Source organism: Colletotrichum acutatum (genome assembly GCF_030867785.1).
Source record: "Colletotrichum acutatum strain CBS 112980 chromosome Unknown BDZ83scaffold_58, whole genome shotgun sequence".
Classification (NCBI taxonomy): domain Eukaryota; kingdom Fungi; phylum Ascomycota; class Sordariomycetes; order Glomerellales; family Glomerellaceae; genus Colletotrichum; species Colletotrichum acutatum.
Window position 1 is genome coordinate 183,849 of NW_026849052.1, and position 14,475 is coordinate 198,323.

Below are 14,475 nucleotides of genomic sequence, written 5' to 3' on the forward strand. Positions count from 1 at the left end.
CGTCGCGACTTCGCGCGTCCATAGAGGTAGGGCGTTGGATTAAGGAAAACATGCTCCGGAAATGAATAATACACAAAGAAATCAGTAGCAAAAATTTCAAGCAATGACAGTGGAAGGCCTTTGTTCCTCTCGCCAGACCCTTTTGTCTTCTTCACGGATCGGCTCCGGCTCCGGAAAAGGCACACAACGTCCAGATCTTCCCCAAAAATCGCTCTATTCCACATGTATTGAGCGCATTCCACTGATCGATATCGATGGGCTCTCTTGGAAGAACGTTTGCGATCTGTATGTAATCGTGTTACTCAACTTTCTCGACATAAAAGTCCCTCAATAGCTTAGGGCCCTCGAACCTGCGCGAGGACAAATCGTAATTGGGGATCGTGTTCCGCCGTTTTGTCGTTATTCTTTGTTTTCGAGAGACTCCCAATACCGAGACATTGGAAAAAGTCGGCTTGACGTCGATTACTAGTTGGCGCTCGGAGAAAGCGCAAATCTCGCAAGGCTGGCGTGCTACGTGAAGCCTCCAAGCGACCCATCTGCCAGAATACACACTTTCGGAATACTCTCGAGTTCGGTGCCCCGGACTCCCCACCCGAATACCCAGGAAGCCTTCGCATACACCCTCAATCCCATTCCTGTCACCAGCAAGCAGACGCCCGTCTAGGTCGACGGGTCAGGTCAAACTGGCTGGGTGGTGGAGTGGTTCAAGGTCAACAATCAATTACGCCCACAGCCTATTCGACGACAGGCTCCGAGTTCGAGTTCGATTCCCAGCACGAGCACCAAGAGATGTAGCCTACCGAGGTGAACTCTTTTTGGTCATTCACGGTCGAGCGTATCCAGGTGTACACGGGGGATCACGTCAATGATGTATGAAATGCCCGAATTCGTCTGGATGCCATTTGTGGGTAGCCGTTGCATTTCCGCTTGCGCCGAATTAAAGATCATGGCTTTCTGAACCGCGGAATCGCGTCGCAAGCGCCTAAGTTTTAATAATCGATTGTTCCGAGGATTTCTGTAAGGAATTCGTGAGATGATTGGCCGGCCGCCCAACGGCAAATCGTTCGTATCGCACCGCGTGTAAGTCGACCGCAGGATTGGGGATTGTGATGAAGACTATTGCTCTGTCAGTTCGAATGCGGGCCGAACCTCAAGCTAACTGTGAGACAATACTGACATTTATTTAGGATAGCCCATCGTGCCCTTTCATCAAGGGAAATCGGTTTGCGCCACGGCTGCTAAAATGTCTTGCAAATGCCCTAAAGGGCACAAAGCTCTTCTGGCTGCAGGCAGCCACGGTAATTCCTCGCGACCTTTCCAGGGGGATTCCAAGAAGCTCTGCGTGCCTCCTTCGTTTGAGAGCCGCATAATGCGCCTGAGAATGTCCGTCGTGAACGCCAATTGCGCCTCGGAGTGAAAATCAAAGGTTCTCTACGCCTCGTCAAGTTAAGACAGCGATGCACCACAAATGCGGCAGTGCGCTCCCAAAACCACCGTTCTTGGACCCAACTGTCTGATACACTCGTTTATAGGCCGCCTTATAGTAGAAAGTCGGTTTCTAATCGAGTTTCGTAGTCGACGGGCTCCCGTCGGCCGCTCGGTCGTTGGACGCCATCGTACGATTTTGGCATTTCGCCACCGCGCGATCTGCCATAGCTCAACAGCCTGGACCGTCGTGGCCCGCATACCTCCCTACGCATAGAGCAGCAGAGTAGGGTATAGAGGAGAAATATAGTCGTCACAGATTTGTAGTGGCCAATCGACGACAACTATGGCTTTGACACCAAAGTGTATCGTCCACCGGTCGAGCACTAGCCAGAGCTTCCCTCCACATAGCTTTCGTCGTAGATAGTCTCGTAGAGTTGGTTTCGCTCTCAGTCTAGTAATCAAGCGAGGTGGCTATCTGGTCAATAATTGAACCTTTGGTATGCGACATCAGTACGAGTATTTACTCACCGACTACAGCGCAATAAGCAATTCCAAAAATGCGTTCGACCTACATCTCGTCTACGAGGATGCGAAGGATCCGCTTTGACGGCGCATGTAACACATAGTCTCTGGACATAGAGAAAATCGACAATCGATATGAATGTAAAGAAGACTTGGCAAAGGAAAAAAATGGTTTGATGCGCGGCACCGGGTTCGAACCAGTGCTGTTTGGTCAGTGAAATTCCGTAATTGGGAGAGATATTGACCTACTTTCTGCCTTTGCCGATGATGGGAGGGCAACGAGTTAACCACTACTCCAACCACGCTTCTGCAGCTGCCGGGCTGTTTGTTGTTAATATTCCTCCGGTTTCTGAAGCCCAAGTAGCTCGGGAGTTGGGTATTCGAGCGGGAGTGCGCGCGTATTCGATTTGGGCGGCCAGTGAAAATTTGCTGCGTATTGTCCTTTCGTTTACTATCCGTTTGCAAGCTGCCCATTTTGGTGAGCCAAGTAATATCCTAGTCACACTCAACTAGAAGCTGCAAGAATCCGAGAATCGAGTGTTGAGGCGTCCACAATTCGATATCGTGCGATTCCTGGCATTGTTGCCCGCCTACCGAATCCGCTTCGCTTCGCTTCGAAAGCTACAAACAAAGCGGTCTCGGACCCGCAACCTGCAGGAAACCGAAGACCGACTCCAACATTATCGGAGTCTCTGAGGTGGCTGGTATCGTGTTGTTGCAATCGGCACGCATCTGCTACGTGCGGAATTGCAGCTGCGGTGTGGTTCGCGAAGGCGTGACGCATAGCAAAGTTGCAGTATTAGCCATCAAACGGCAACTTTTCAAACGCTGTTGATCTCGCAGTTTCCGTTTCTACCGTGAGAGATCTCCGGGTCTAGTAGCCCGCTTCAGTCTCTTCTTCCAAGACTCTTAGCTAGCAAGAAGACCAGAAGTGCGTCCTAAATTTGAGTCTTCAAGGCGCAGTCGAAGAAACAACAAACCTGTGCAATTTCCTGACTTGGAAACTTTGCTCTTGCAGTCGACAACTGCCATCTTGCAATCCCGCAATTTTCTATCAGCAAGGGGGACACAAATTACAATTTTCTTCCGAAATATTACAACGCGCTGGAGGTCAACAACGACAACCAACTTGACCCAAAAGCGCGGAACTCCGTGCTTCGGACTACTTGTAATATCTCGTGAGAGTATTGTGATGTTGCCAAACCTGTAGAGATAAGAATTGGCCAGTTGCTGAGATTTGACCAGGAAAACAAGTTGATCTTTCCTTCCTAGAACCGCGACAAAAGAGAAAAACACAACGAGCTAGGCTCTCAGCTTGCCGCGAAACCGAGAGACTTTTCCAAGGGCCATCAAGAGGACTTTGAGCCATTTTTGAAGGATGGAGGGTGTTTGTAAGTCCGCACTAGAAGCGCCGAAAGAGGAATGAAACAAGACGCATCGACCGACTTGGCAGAAAATTCGAGGACCTTTTCTTGGTCTCCTCGACAGTCACTTGACTGCCAGGACGCCCTACAGTCCTACGGACCTACGGAACCAGCCTAGTGTCGAAGTGGATTGAGCCGAAGAAATACGCGACCCGTTCTCCTGAGCCGTGGAGCTGGACGTGCCATCTGGTCGCGACGAAGTGCTCGTGGTTCTAGATCAGAGTCCGAGGCTTTGGTCGTTGGCGTTCACGGTAGCTCGGTTGAGGAGGCTTTCAGATCGGACCTTCATCCCTGCAACGAGTGAAAGCTTGGCTTTCACGAACACAGCCCCTCCACAATTGCTTCGTGGTACCCATACTTGTCTAGATCTGGATGGGCTGCACAGATGCACATCTTCGGAGATAAGCTCGTCTTGGTAAGACTGTGCTAACAACCACTTTTTTGCGACGGGGGCACGGCCGTGGGCCCCGAAGATGATGGACGAGGAGGACAAAGCAACGCTACGTACTGCGTACACACATGACGACGGGCTCTTTTCGGGGTCTTGGTGACGCGAAAAGGTAAACTGTATATCAATATCAGTCAGGAAAAAACGGTTGCTTCACATGTTGAGATGATTTAGTCAAGGTTGGTTTGAAGTGGAAGCTTTCCTCTGCGGGCTCTCTCTCACCTCTCAGTTTGGACTGCGAGTTTGCGTTTGAGTTTTTGCGCAAAGTAGAGTCAGTGCACCCTGATCAGTAATCATAAGAAAAACTTGTGGAAGATTGGACGCCAACTTGGTCAAGACGACGAATCTTTAGTTCGTTCGTCGTTTTGGCGTTTTCCCTTCCTTTTCCTCTTCGGGACCATGTCCACCTGGTCGGACTGGCCAACCAGTCGTCACCCGGCCGTTTCGGCGAGAGGATTCTCCGCCCAGTGCGTTGGGTCAAGAGGTGACAGGACCCGGAGGGTTTTCTTACTTCCTGGGCATTTGCTGCGTAGTATGTTCCCAAGTATGTGCTTCGTTCCCCGTAAAAATATCTATCCGTACCCTTCCCTGTCCAATTGTAGGGGGACCTGGCCGAGAGTCTTGAACTGCATCCACAGCATCCGACAAGCTCTTTCATTAAGGTTTAATGAGCCACAAAAGATGGGTAAGTGCGACTGGGAACCCCTGCACCATATCCCAGCACTCCAAGCCCGCAGCTGCCGAAGACAGCAGCAAAGTGCCGGTCAGGGAAGCTAGAAAAGGTACCTCCTTCACGGGTGGCTCCACACCAATGTTCAAGGTCGCACCATAGCTGGGGGAAGGAGGCAAGGAGATGAGGAGAGGCGAGAGACACGGAAACCTAGAACGGTTAGCCTTTTTTCTTGAACGAGGTCACTTCACCGGGTCCCTCTCTCCAGGTTCTTCTTCCCGACTACTACGACAACCGCCCTACGCCAGATCGACTCTGTTGTGCCTGGCTCTACTCCTTCTCAGCCTTATCATGTCGTGAGACCTGCAACGTCCACGCTGCTCATACAAGCATCTGGAACCTCCAACACTCTGCCATCATGGGTCTCGGCATTCTCGAGTCCAAGGCTTTGGACAATGTCCCAGGTGAGTTGTCTTGCACGCGCGCTGGCCGCCCGCGTCCCCGCGCGGCTTCTGCTCAACGCTCTGCTCGCATTGTCCTCCTGTCATCCCATCGCTGACGAACGTCAAAACTCCAGGAACGACGCGCTACTTCGATGATCCAAACCGCCCCCAGACAGCGAACGATTCTCACCACGGACTGAAAGTCGACGCGAGCGGCGATGTGCCCATCATTCTGGTGAGCAGCCGACGGGATAGCTTCTACGACATAGTCTGTGAGCCCCCAGCTGACAACAAGTCCACCAGGTTCCTCAACCATCCGATGACCCCAACGATCCCCTGAACTGGCCCCTTTGGAAGCGAGACCTCATCACCTTTGTTCTCTCCATGACCGCCATCTTCGCGACCGCGCTCGGCCCTATTCTCGCGGCGAATACCGTTACGATTGCTCTCCTGTTCCGTACTAGCTTCACCCGCATCGCACTTCTGACCGGCTACTTTCTTCTCGGAGTTGGTGCCGCAGCCATCTTCTTTGTGCCTTCTGCGCGAGTCTGGGGCAAGCGCCATCTGTTCATTCTCGGGATATGCATCCTCGTTGCCTCGTCTGCGTGGGCGGGCTCTGTCGGCACGAGCTACAACTCGCTGCTTGGTGCGCGCATTGTCCAAGGCATCGGCTGTACTCCCTTCGAGACACTCGTAAATGCCGCCGTCGGTGACTTGTACTTTGTACACCAGCGCGGCTCCCGCATGGCCTTTACGAACTTGGCAGTGTTTGGCGGCGCCTTCTTCACCCCCATTGTTGTTGGCAAGATCACTCACAGCATTGGGTGGTGGTGGACGTTTTACTTGGAGGCCATCTTCTGTGCCGTGTGCCTCCCCGCCGTCTTCTTTCTTTGCCCTGAGACAGCCTATCGTCGGGACACTGCGCTCAACACGGATATGGTTGCTGACTCCATCGAACTCACTGACAACAAAACGTCTTATGCCGATGGCCCGGGCAGCAGGTCCAGCGACCACGAGAAGCTGAACCCTACGTCAGCGCCCTACGGATCAGGCCTGGAGGCTGTCCGAGGAGCCGGAGCTCAAACTCCGAAGAAGACGTTCATTCAGTCGCTGGCCTTGTTTGATGGCCGCAAGACGGACGAGCATTACTGGAAACTGCTTCTTCGCCCGTTCCCGCTTTTCGCCCAGCCCGCCTTTCTGTGGGGATGTCTGATTCAAGGTACCATGATCGGTTGGACAGTCTTCATTGGTGTCATTGTTGCTGCCCTCTTCTTGGGGCCTCCTTACTACTGGAATGAGGTCTACGCTGGATACGCCTACGTTGGTGCTTTCGTGGGAGCGCTCGTTGGCTTCATCATTGCTGGTGCTTTCTCCGACTGGAGTGCCAAGTTCTTGACCCGTCGCAACAATGGCATCTACGAACCCGAATTCCGTATTGTCATGGTCCTACCCATGTTCATTATCGGTTCTATTGGTCTCTACGGGTTCGGCGTCACATCTGCTGGTCTTTCAGCTAGGGAATACCACTACAGCATCCCGCTCGTATTCTTCGGCTTCGAGGTTGCTGGTATGGTCATCGGGGCTGTGGCCAGCTCTCTATACATCGTTGATGCCTACCGTGACCTGGCCATCGAAGGCTTCACCATCATGATCATTTTCAAGAACATCTTCAGCTTTGGTCTTACGTTCAGTGCCTATGACTGGATCATCGGTGGTGGTATCAAGCCTACTATGATGGCCATTGCCAGCATTCAGGTTGTTGTTTGTGCCACGAGTATTCCAATGTGTAAGTCGCCGATCTGTCACGCCTTACAAATCAGAGAGCTAATGACTTATAGATTTCTATGGCAAACGCATCCGCGCTTACTTCCATCAACATGATCTGCTCAAGTTGACTGGGCTGCGCTGAGCAACCAGGGTGTTCTTTTCTCTCCTTGTTCGATTTGATGTCCGAATTAGAGAAGGACATCTGTCCCCTTGTCTCTACGCACACGCCCAAAGAAAGCCTGAGAGCGTTTTCACGCTTACGTATGGGCCGTGGGTACGCCGTTGGGCGTCCAAATATACCCTACATCTACCATACTCCATAGTACCATATAGTAATGCCTAGTTCCGTATAACGACCCAGGAGGCCTCCCGATGATTATACGTAAGCACCAGAAAGAGTGCAAAGAGTTTCATTCTCACCGTCTCTGCCCGTTCTGCCGCTGGCTTATCTTGGTCTTGCTTCCGACGCTATGACAGAAGGCCCGATCTTCCGCACATCCTGGGAGGGGCATCTTTGGTTCCCGGCGAACGGACGCGTATAGTTTGGTCGAGATGGACGTCTTTTGCACGGATGGATGTCCGCCTCCGCGTTGTAGGGCTTCGGGGTGCTCTGTGATGCCCGCTTCCAGGGTTCCCTTCCGACATGTCAGTGCTGGGTGGAAGGTATCGCCATCCTTTTGGGACAGGGCTTGTTTGTGTACGCTTGGTGTAGTGGAGAAAGAGACATAGGTTCTTGATGCATTCTTACCGTTCATTCTCCAGTTTCATACTTTTATGGTGCCAAATAGATGTATATATGTGTGTGTGCTATGCTATGCTGCCTATGCCCATGCTAATCATGATCGTATCCAAGACATCTCTCTCCGTGGCCGCCTGGAGGCGATGCCTATACATGGAAACAACACTCATCAACTATCTCGAGCCTCCTTCCACAACATAGTATTGCAGCAAAAAAATGGTATGCGTATTTGGATGAGGGTATATGTCAAACATATCGTAGAGGGATTTTCTTTGGTATAGCAAAACAACATTTTCTCAAACAAGAATCAAAACATACGTGGTGTTCCCATCCGACAAAAGGGGGTTAAAAGGGGAAAACAAAAAAAGAAAATCGCACAACGCGTCGCTGACATCCATTCATACACATCATTTTGTCGTAGTTTTCGTTCTCTCTCTTCTCTCTCTTTGTGTGTGTGTTGTGCGTCTCTTCAACCAGTCAGCTTTCTCCACCAACTACTCCGCGGCGTAGCCGTCGCATCGGAGAACATGGCCTGCCGACGCCGCTCGTCGCTCCCCTCGGAGCCGCCGCCGCCTCCGGCACCCCCGCTACCGCCGTACGTCCGACGCTCACGCTCTTCGCGCCGGGCTCTACGGCGGCGATCATCCGCCTCGTCTGCAGTACCGTCCTCGTACCTGGCCCTGCGACGACGCTCGCGCCGTTCACGGCGCGCCTCATCTTCGGTCTGGGGCACGGCGTCCGTCTGTTGTCCGCCATCGTCCGGAGGCGGGCCGGCGTCAGTGTGCTCCTTGACCCACGATGACGTTCCGGAGTGAGGCCACGCCGGCTTGGACTCCTCGTTACGTCTGTACCGATGTCGCGAGGAATGCATGCCTTCGTCCCCGGACTCCCGGGTTCGCCGGCTGGAGCGGTGGTGATACATTTCTTCCGCGTCGGTCCCTTCGGCCGCGGCACGCGCAGCACGTCTGGCTTCCTTTCTGGCTCTACGGGCTTCTTCTTCGTCCATCGGCGGTGGCGGCGGCGCCGCTTCGCGATCGCGGGCCTCACGGGCTCGTCGGCGTTCTTCCCGGGCTGCGCGTCGAGCATCTGCGTCAGCCTCCGCTGCGGCAGTCGCCTCGCGCTGCTTCCGGACTCTCCGCCGTTCGGCACGCTCGGCCTCCCTATCTTCAGCCATTCTCCGTTCCTCTTCCTCACGTTGGTCGCGGTGTCCGCGAGAGCGAGCCGCGCGCCGTTCTGCACGTCTCAGCTCCTTCTCCTGCTGCTTGCGTACTTCGGCGTCCTCTTCGTCTCTCCTACGGTGGCGCTCGCGCCGGGCCTCTTCTTTGGCGGCGCGACGTGCCTCTTCGGGATCCGGCTCGACGACCTCGGCCTCGGCCGCCTCGGCATTCCTGGCAGCGCGACGAGCACGGCGAGCAGCGCGGCGAGCCTCCTGGTCCATGTCGGTCATCGCTGCGGGGTCCGCTTCGTCTGCATCGGCATGGGATCGTTGACGGCGTTCGCGCCTGGTGTCATCATCGGTCGCATAGGTGTGTCGCCTCCGCAACGGGTCCGGACGCTCTGTCTTGGGTGTTCTGAGGCCACTGAACAGGCCTCCTAGGCCCTTCTTCGCACTCGAGCTGGATCGTTTCATCGGTGGTGGCTCGGAAGGGCCATCGGGGTCCACCATGACAAGGTCATCGTCTTTAGCGTATCTAGATCGTCGGCGTGATGACTTGGGAGGGCTGCCGTCCTCGCCGTCACCATTGGCGCCGACCATGACAATGTCTTCGTCAACAATATGATCGTGCTTGCGGCGCCTGCTGCTGGACTTGTCGACTCCAAGCACTTTGGCGGCTTTGGAGGACATGGGAGGTGGAGGGGCTTCCTCGGGAGGTGGCGACACCAATCCGCTCGCGTCGACCGAATGACGACGGGACGGTCTGTGTCGCCGGTCCCGGGTGGATGTCGTCCGGGAAATGGGCGGTGTGCTGAACATCGACATAAGTTTCGGCCGGGCTGGTGTCTCAACGTCTCTATCGGCGCGGTCGCCCTTGCCAGAGCTTGAACCCTTGGAGGAAGTCTTGACTTTTTCCTCGTCGCCGTAAGCATGTTTCTTTTCACGCCTTTCGGATTTTGACTTGGATTTCCGGTCTCTGTCGCGGTCACGATCACGTTCGCGGTCGCGGTCTCTCTCCTTCTCGCGAGGTGAAGCCGACCACATACCCCACGAGGAACCTTCTCGGTTGATTTTCGCCCGGTCCTTCTTGCTTGACTTCGGCTCAGGTGGAGGTGAGATGGGCTCTTCCTCGGGGGCGGGTTCCTCCTCAGGCACAGGGTCTTCAGGAGCCTCAGGAACGGCCGGAGGCGGGGGTGGAGCTGGTGGAGGAGGGACTTCTTCGGCGAGTATATCCCTATCTCTGTTTTTCTTACTCTTCTTTTTCTTCTTCTCCACTGGCATTTCAATCACTTCGATGATCTCGTTCTCATCCTCTTCGACGGGGAAAGCTCCAGGCGGCTCCGAAGACTTGTTCTCGTCAGCTGGTTCTTCAACGTCGACTAACGGTGGCTCCTCGACAACAGGAGGAGGCGGTGGCGGCGGAGGCGCGGGTGCAGCTTCGGCAGCGCGCTTCTTCTCCTTCTTCAGTCGTTTTCTCTCTTCCTTCGACAAGACGACGGGGGGAGGAGTTGGTGGTGCGGGTTCCGGTTCCTCGGGTGGAGGGTCCTCCGGGGCCGGTTCTTCTGGTGCTGGCTCTTCAGGAGCAGGTTCCTCTACAACGGGCTCAGGTTCGTCTTCTGGCGGCGGGATGGGTTCAAACGCTTTTAATCTGTCAGTAATCTTGTTTCCTTTGCCCTTACGAGCCGTAGACGGTTGCATCCAGGACAGGGCATCGTTGTTTGTGGCGGATGATGTAGTCGTGTCATTCCAACCGAGATTCGCACCTTCTAGACCTATGCGGAGATGAGTCAGCAGTGTAATCTCAGGTGACGCCCGTTGAGGCGTCTCATTTCCAATAGGCTTGGTGAGACTTGGTGGTGTGGTGGTGTGAAGGGAGATTGGCTGCGAGCCTGAGGCCACATACCTTTCTTCGACTTCTTAGTGCCAACGCCCCAGAAACTGAAGGCATCGTTGGATGGCTTTACTTCCGGCGCCGGGGGTGGTGGAGGAGGGGCAGCTTCCTCAGGCTCGGGATCGGCCAGGAGCTCCTCGATTTGGTCCTCGGTCAGCTCAATATCAGCCAGCTCATCCTCGTTGTCGATGTCCTCGACTGGTGCCGACTCCGGCTCCGGCTCCTCTTCCTTCTCCTTCTCCTTGTCCTTGCTTTTCTTGTCCTTCTTATCCTTCTTCTCCTTCTTTTCCTTCTCTTTCTCCTTCTCCTTTTCTTTCTCCTTCTCCTTCTTAGACTTGGACTTGGACTCCTTCTCCGTCTTGGAGCTTTTCTTCGCTTTCTTCTCCGCTGCTTCAGCTTCCTCTCGCTCACGTGCCGCCTGCTCCTCGGCTTCCTTGGCAGCAGCTTCTTCTGCTTCCTTGGCGAGTCGCTCTTCCTCCTCGATGCGAGCGGCTTCTTCAGCTTCAGCAGCGGCGGCCGCTTCGGCATCCGCAGCAGCTTGGGATGCAGCAGCGCGCTCGTCGATTGATGCCTTGAGTGTGTCGTAAACACCCTGGTCCTTCTTGGTCAACTTGCCCTTTTTGGCCTTCTTGGCCTCCAAGGCAGCGAATTGCTCCTCCTCATCCGCAATCTTTGCAGCCTCCTCTTCTTCGAATCGTGCCTTCTCGGCCGCCTCAGCCGCCTCCGCTGCCGCGGCCTCCTCTGCTTCTTGCGCAAGGCGTTCTTCCTCTTCCTTAGCTGCGGCATCAGCAGCAGCAGTGGCAGCCTCCTCTTCCTCTTTGGCTAACCGCGCTGCTTCCTCCTTTTCAGCCTTTTTCTTTTCTTTCTCGAGCTTCTTGAGCTCCTTCTCGCTCAGCTTGGGCTCTTTCTTGGACTTCTCCTTTTCCTTGTCTTTATCTTTGTCCTTGGATTTAGACTTGGAAGAGGTCATGTCACCCCAAAAGCTGGATTTCTCTTTCTCAGGTTCTGCTTCTGCTACAGGCTCAGCCATGTCCAATGAGGGAGGGGTGGGAGCTTCCGGTGGAGGGTCGGCGAGTATGTCCTTACGGTTCTTAGACTTCTTCTTGGAGGATCCCCAGGCGGCCCAGTCATCGTCGTCTTTGGTCTCCTCGACGGAATCCGGTTGTACGGAATCCACGGTGGGCTCCTCGTCCACGACTTCAATGGGCTCGTTCTTGGATTTGTCCTTCTTCTTCTTGGAGGACGAGGTTCCCCAGATGTCATCTGTGGGCTCCTCGATTGCATCGGGCTTCATAGAAGCGCCTTCGTCGGCGTCGGCTCCTTTCTTCTTCTTGTCTTTCTTACCGCCGATGTTCCATGAGCTGAAGAAGCCGCCGCCATCCAGGGGATCGGCAATGTCTGGCACAGCAGGGGGGGCTTCCTCGGCAGGGGTAGGCTCGTCCTCTCCGCCAAACTCAACCAAGGCCATGGCATCTTTCTTCTTCTTCTTCTTGTCCGACTTGCTCAAACCGGCCCATTCATCCTCTTCGACCACTTCAGCCTTCGGTTCCTCAGCCTCCTTATCGGCCTCCTTGCTCTTCTTCTTCTTTTCCTTCTCCTTGTCTTTGTCCTTCTCCTTCTCCTTCTCCTTGTCTTTCTTAGAGGAAAGACCCCAAATGCCCCAAGAGTCATCTTTGGACTTTTCAGCTTCGGCCTCCTTCTTCTTCTTTTTGTCCTTCTTCGAACTAGTAGCAGCGGCCCAGAAGTCGTCGTCATCCTTCTTTTCAGGTTCAGGCTCCGCTTCCTCGGCTGGGGGATCAGGCGCCGGTTCTGGTACAATCTCGGGTTCGGGTTCGGGATCCGCCAATTTGCCTTTCTTCTTCTTCTTGTCCTTCTTGGAAAGGCCGAAGCTTGCCCAGTCGTCGTCCGCTATAGGTTCTGGCTCTGGATCAGCAGCAGGGGGCTCGGGCGCAGGTTCAGGAATGGGTTCCGGCTCGGGATCGGTAGTCTTGCCCTTCTTCTTCTTTTTGTCCTTTTTAGATCCTGTTAGACTGGCCCAAAAGTCATCTTCTGCTGGCTTCTCCGGTTCGGGCTCTGGCTCCGGTACTGGCTCCGGCTCGGGTTCAGGTTCCGGTTCCTTGGGAGGTTCAGGTTCGGCAAGAAGTCCCTTCTTCTTTTTCTTGTCCTTTTTGGATGTCACGGTGCCGAAGCCCCATGGGTCGTCCTTTTTCTCTGGCTCAGGCTCTGGTTCAGGGGCTGGAGGGGGTGGAGGAGGAACCGGCTCGGGCTCTGGGTCAGCTTTGCCTTTCTTCTTCTTCTTGCTGGTTTTAGTTGATACACCCCATCCAAAGTCGTCCGCTGCTGCTGCTTTCGCCGCTTCCGCTGCTTTTGCCGCCTCTTCGGCTTCTGCTGCTTCTTTGGCTGCTTGCTCTTCAGCCTCTTTTGCTAATCGTTCCTCCTCTTCCTTGCGGACTGCCTCTTCCGCTTCGGCAGCGGCGGCAGCCTCTGCTTCGGCAGCAGCAGCAGCAGCCTCGGCGGCTTTAGCAGCTTCGGCCTCGGCAGCAGCGGCGGCGGCAGCCATCTCCTTCTTCTTTTTCTTCTTCTGTGAATTGGTCAAGCCTGCGAAAGGATCAACGGGCTCTGGCTCTGGCTCTGGCGGCGGGGTGGGCTCCGGCTCTGGGTCTGCCACCGGGGGAGGTTCAGGTTCAAGGTCGACTAGACCTTTCTTCTTCTTCTTCCCCGATAATGTTCCCCAACTCCAAGGATCCTCGTTAGAGGCTGGCGGGTCAGGCGCCAGCTCAGGGACTGGTTCAGGCGCCGGCTCGTCCTTATTCTTTTTCTTCTTACCAAGTCCCCAGGTATCCCACAGGTCGTCCTTCGGCTCCTCTTTGGGGGGGTCGTCCTTCTTCCCCTTCTTGGTGGTACCGCCCCACGAACCCCATGGGTCGTCTGCAGGTGGCTCCTCCTTGGGTGGTTCAGGGGCCTTCTCCTCTTCCACCGCATCCCAGATACTGGTTTTCTTCTTCTTCTTGTCCTTCTTTGAAGTCGCAGTGCCGAAGCCCCACGGGTCATCTTTCTCCTCTTTCTCCTGCGGCGGATCGGGTGCCGGTTCCGGGTCAGCTGGTGTGTCGTCGCCGAATGAAAACCCCAGCGTCGTGCTTTTCTTCTTCGTTTTGCTTTTGGAGCCCCATGGATTTGAATCAACGTCTTCCTTTGCCTCTGCCGGCGTACTTGTGGCTGCATTCTTGTTAGCGCCAGACCAATCCCATGTGTTCCCTAGTCCCGTGCCTGTTGTTGTCCAATTTGACGCTCCCAGTCCCCAACCGAATCCTCCTGACTTCTTGGTCTCCGTTGAGCCGAAATTGATGTCGAGCGATCCGTTGCCGCTGCCTATGTCGTCCAATTTGATTTCATCAAATGAATCAGGTGCCGGTTCATCGGCCTTTTTGCCCTTCTTCTTGGATTTCGTGGTTGCGAAGCCCCAGTCATCTTCTGGGGGCGGATCATCTGCTGGTGGTGTCTCTTTGTCGCCTCCATCGCCGTCGCCCGCAGCTCCGCCGTCGTTACCTGCGTCACCGCCCTGATCACCTCCATCACCGGCGCCTTCGTCTTCCTTCTTCGCGCCATCGTCATCGTTGTTGTTGTTTGCCGCCGGCGCCTTGGCTGGCGCCTTCTTCTTCTTCTTTGCCGCTTGCATGAATCCTTCCTCAGAACCGAAGTCGATGAGAAAATCGCGTGTGGGATCACTGAATATGGCGTCGCCGTTACGTCGCTGTCGCTGATCTGGGTTTGAAGTTTGCGGTTGGGAGAAGAAGGAAAAGTCCGATGGTCGTCGACTTGCAAAACCGCCAGTGTTCGTCGGGTCCATAACTTGCTCGCACAGCTCGGACGGTTCAGAGGGCGCTTCAAATCGTCGCAACCATCGCGGGCCGCATTCTGGTGCCTTCAACGGGGTTGAGATGCCGCACGTGGTTTTGAGGGGTCGTCGATGATGGGATGAAATCTAGG

At 54.7% G+C, this 14,475-nt stretch overlaps 2 protein-coding genes and 1 non-coding gene across 3 annotated transcripts; 1 reads left to right on the forward strand and 2 right to left on the reverse strand.

Moving 5' to 3' along the window:
* Nucleotides 1-2,127: 2,127 nt before the first annotated feature.
* On the reverse strand, nucleotides 2,128-2,255 carry BDZ83DRAFT_t166. The gene has a single exon. It is a non-coding gene; the product is annotated as a tRNA-Gly (tRNA).
* Nucleotides 2,256-4,910: 2,655 nt separating this feature from the next.
* Nucleotides 4,911-6,844, forward strand: BDZ83DRAFT_753073 (major facilitator superfamily transporter; the record flags this gene model as incomplete). The annotated part of the gene is made up of 4 exons (XM_060514297.1): nucleotides 4,911-4,956; nucleotides 5,070-5,170; nucleotides 5,239-6,721; nucleotides 6,774-6,844. The coding sequence occupies 4 exons, from the start codon at nucleotides 4,911-4,913 to the stop codon at nucleotides 6,842-6,844; spliced, it is 1,701 nt and encodes a 566-aa protein (XP_060364007.1).
* Nucleotides 6,845-7,910: 1,066 nt separating this feature from the next.
* Nucleotides 7,911-14,335, reverse strand: BDZ83DRAFT_720310 (uncharacterized protein; the record flags this gene model as incomplete). The annotated part of the gene is given in 17 exon segments (XM_060512262.1): nucleotides 7,911-8,343; nucleotides 8,362-8,380; nucleotides 8,396-8,467; nucleotides 8,489-8,564; nucleotides 8,574-8,702; nucleotides 8,712-8,728; nucleotides 8,738-10,369; nucleotides 10,501-11,059; nucleotides 11,078-11,378; nucleotides 11,403-11,424; nucleotides 11,464-11,541; nucleotides 11,575-11,635; nucleotides 11,657-11,823; nucleotides 11,833-12,010; nucleotides 12,020-12,120; nucleotides 12,139-12,271; nucleotides 12,305-14,335. Coding segments are annotated over 17 exon segments (6,009 nt in total).
* Nucleotides 14,336-14,475: the final 140 nt, after the last annotated feature.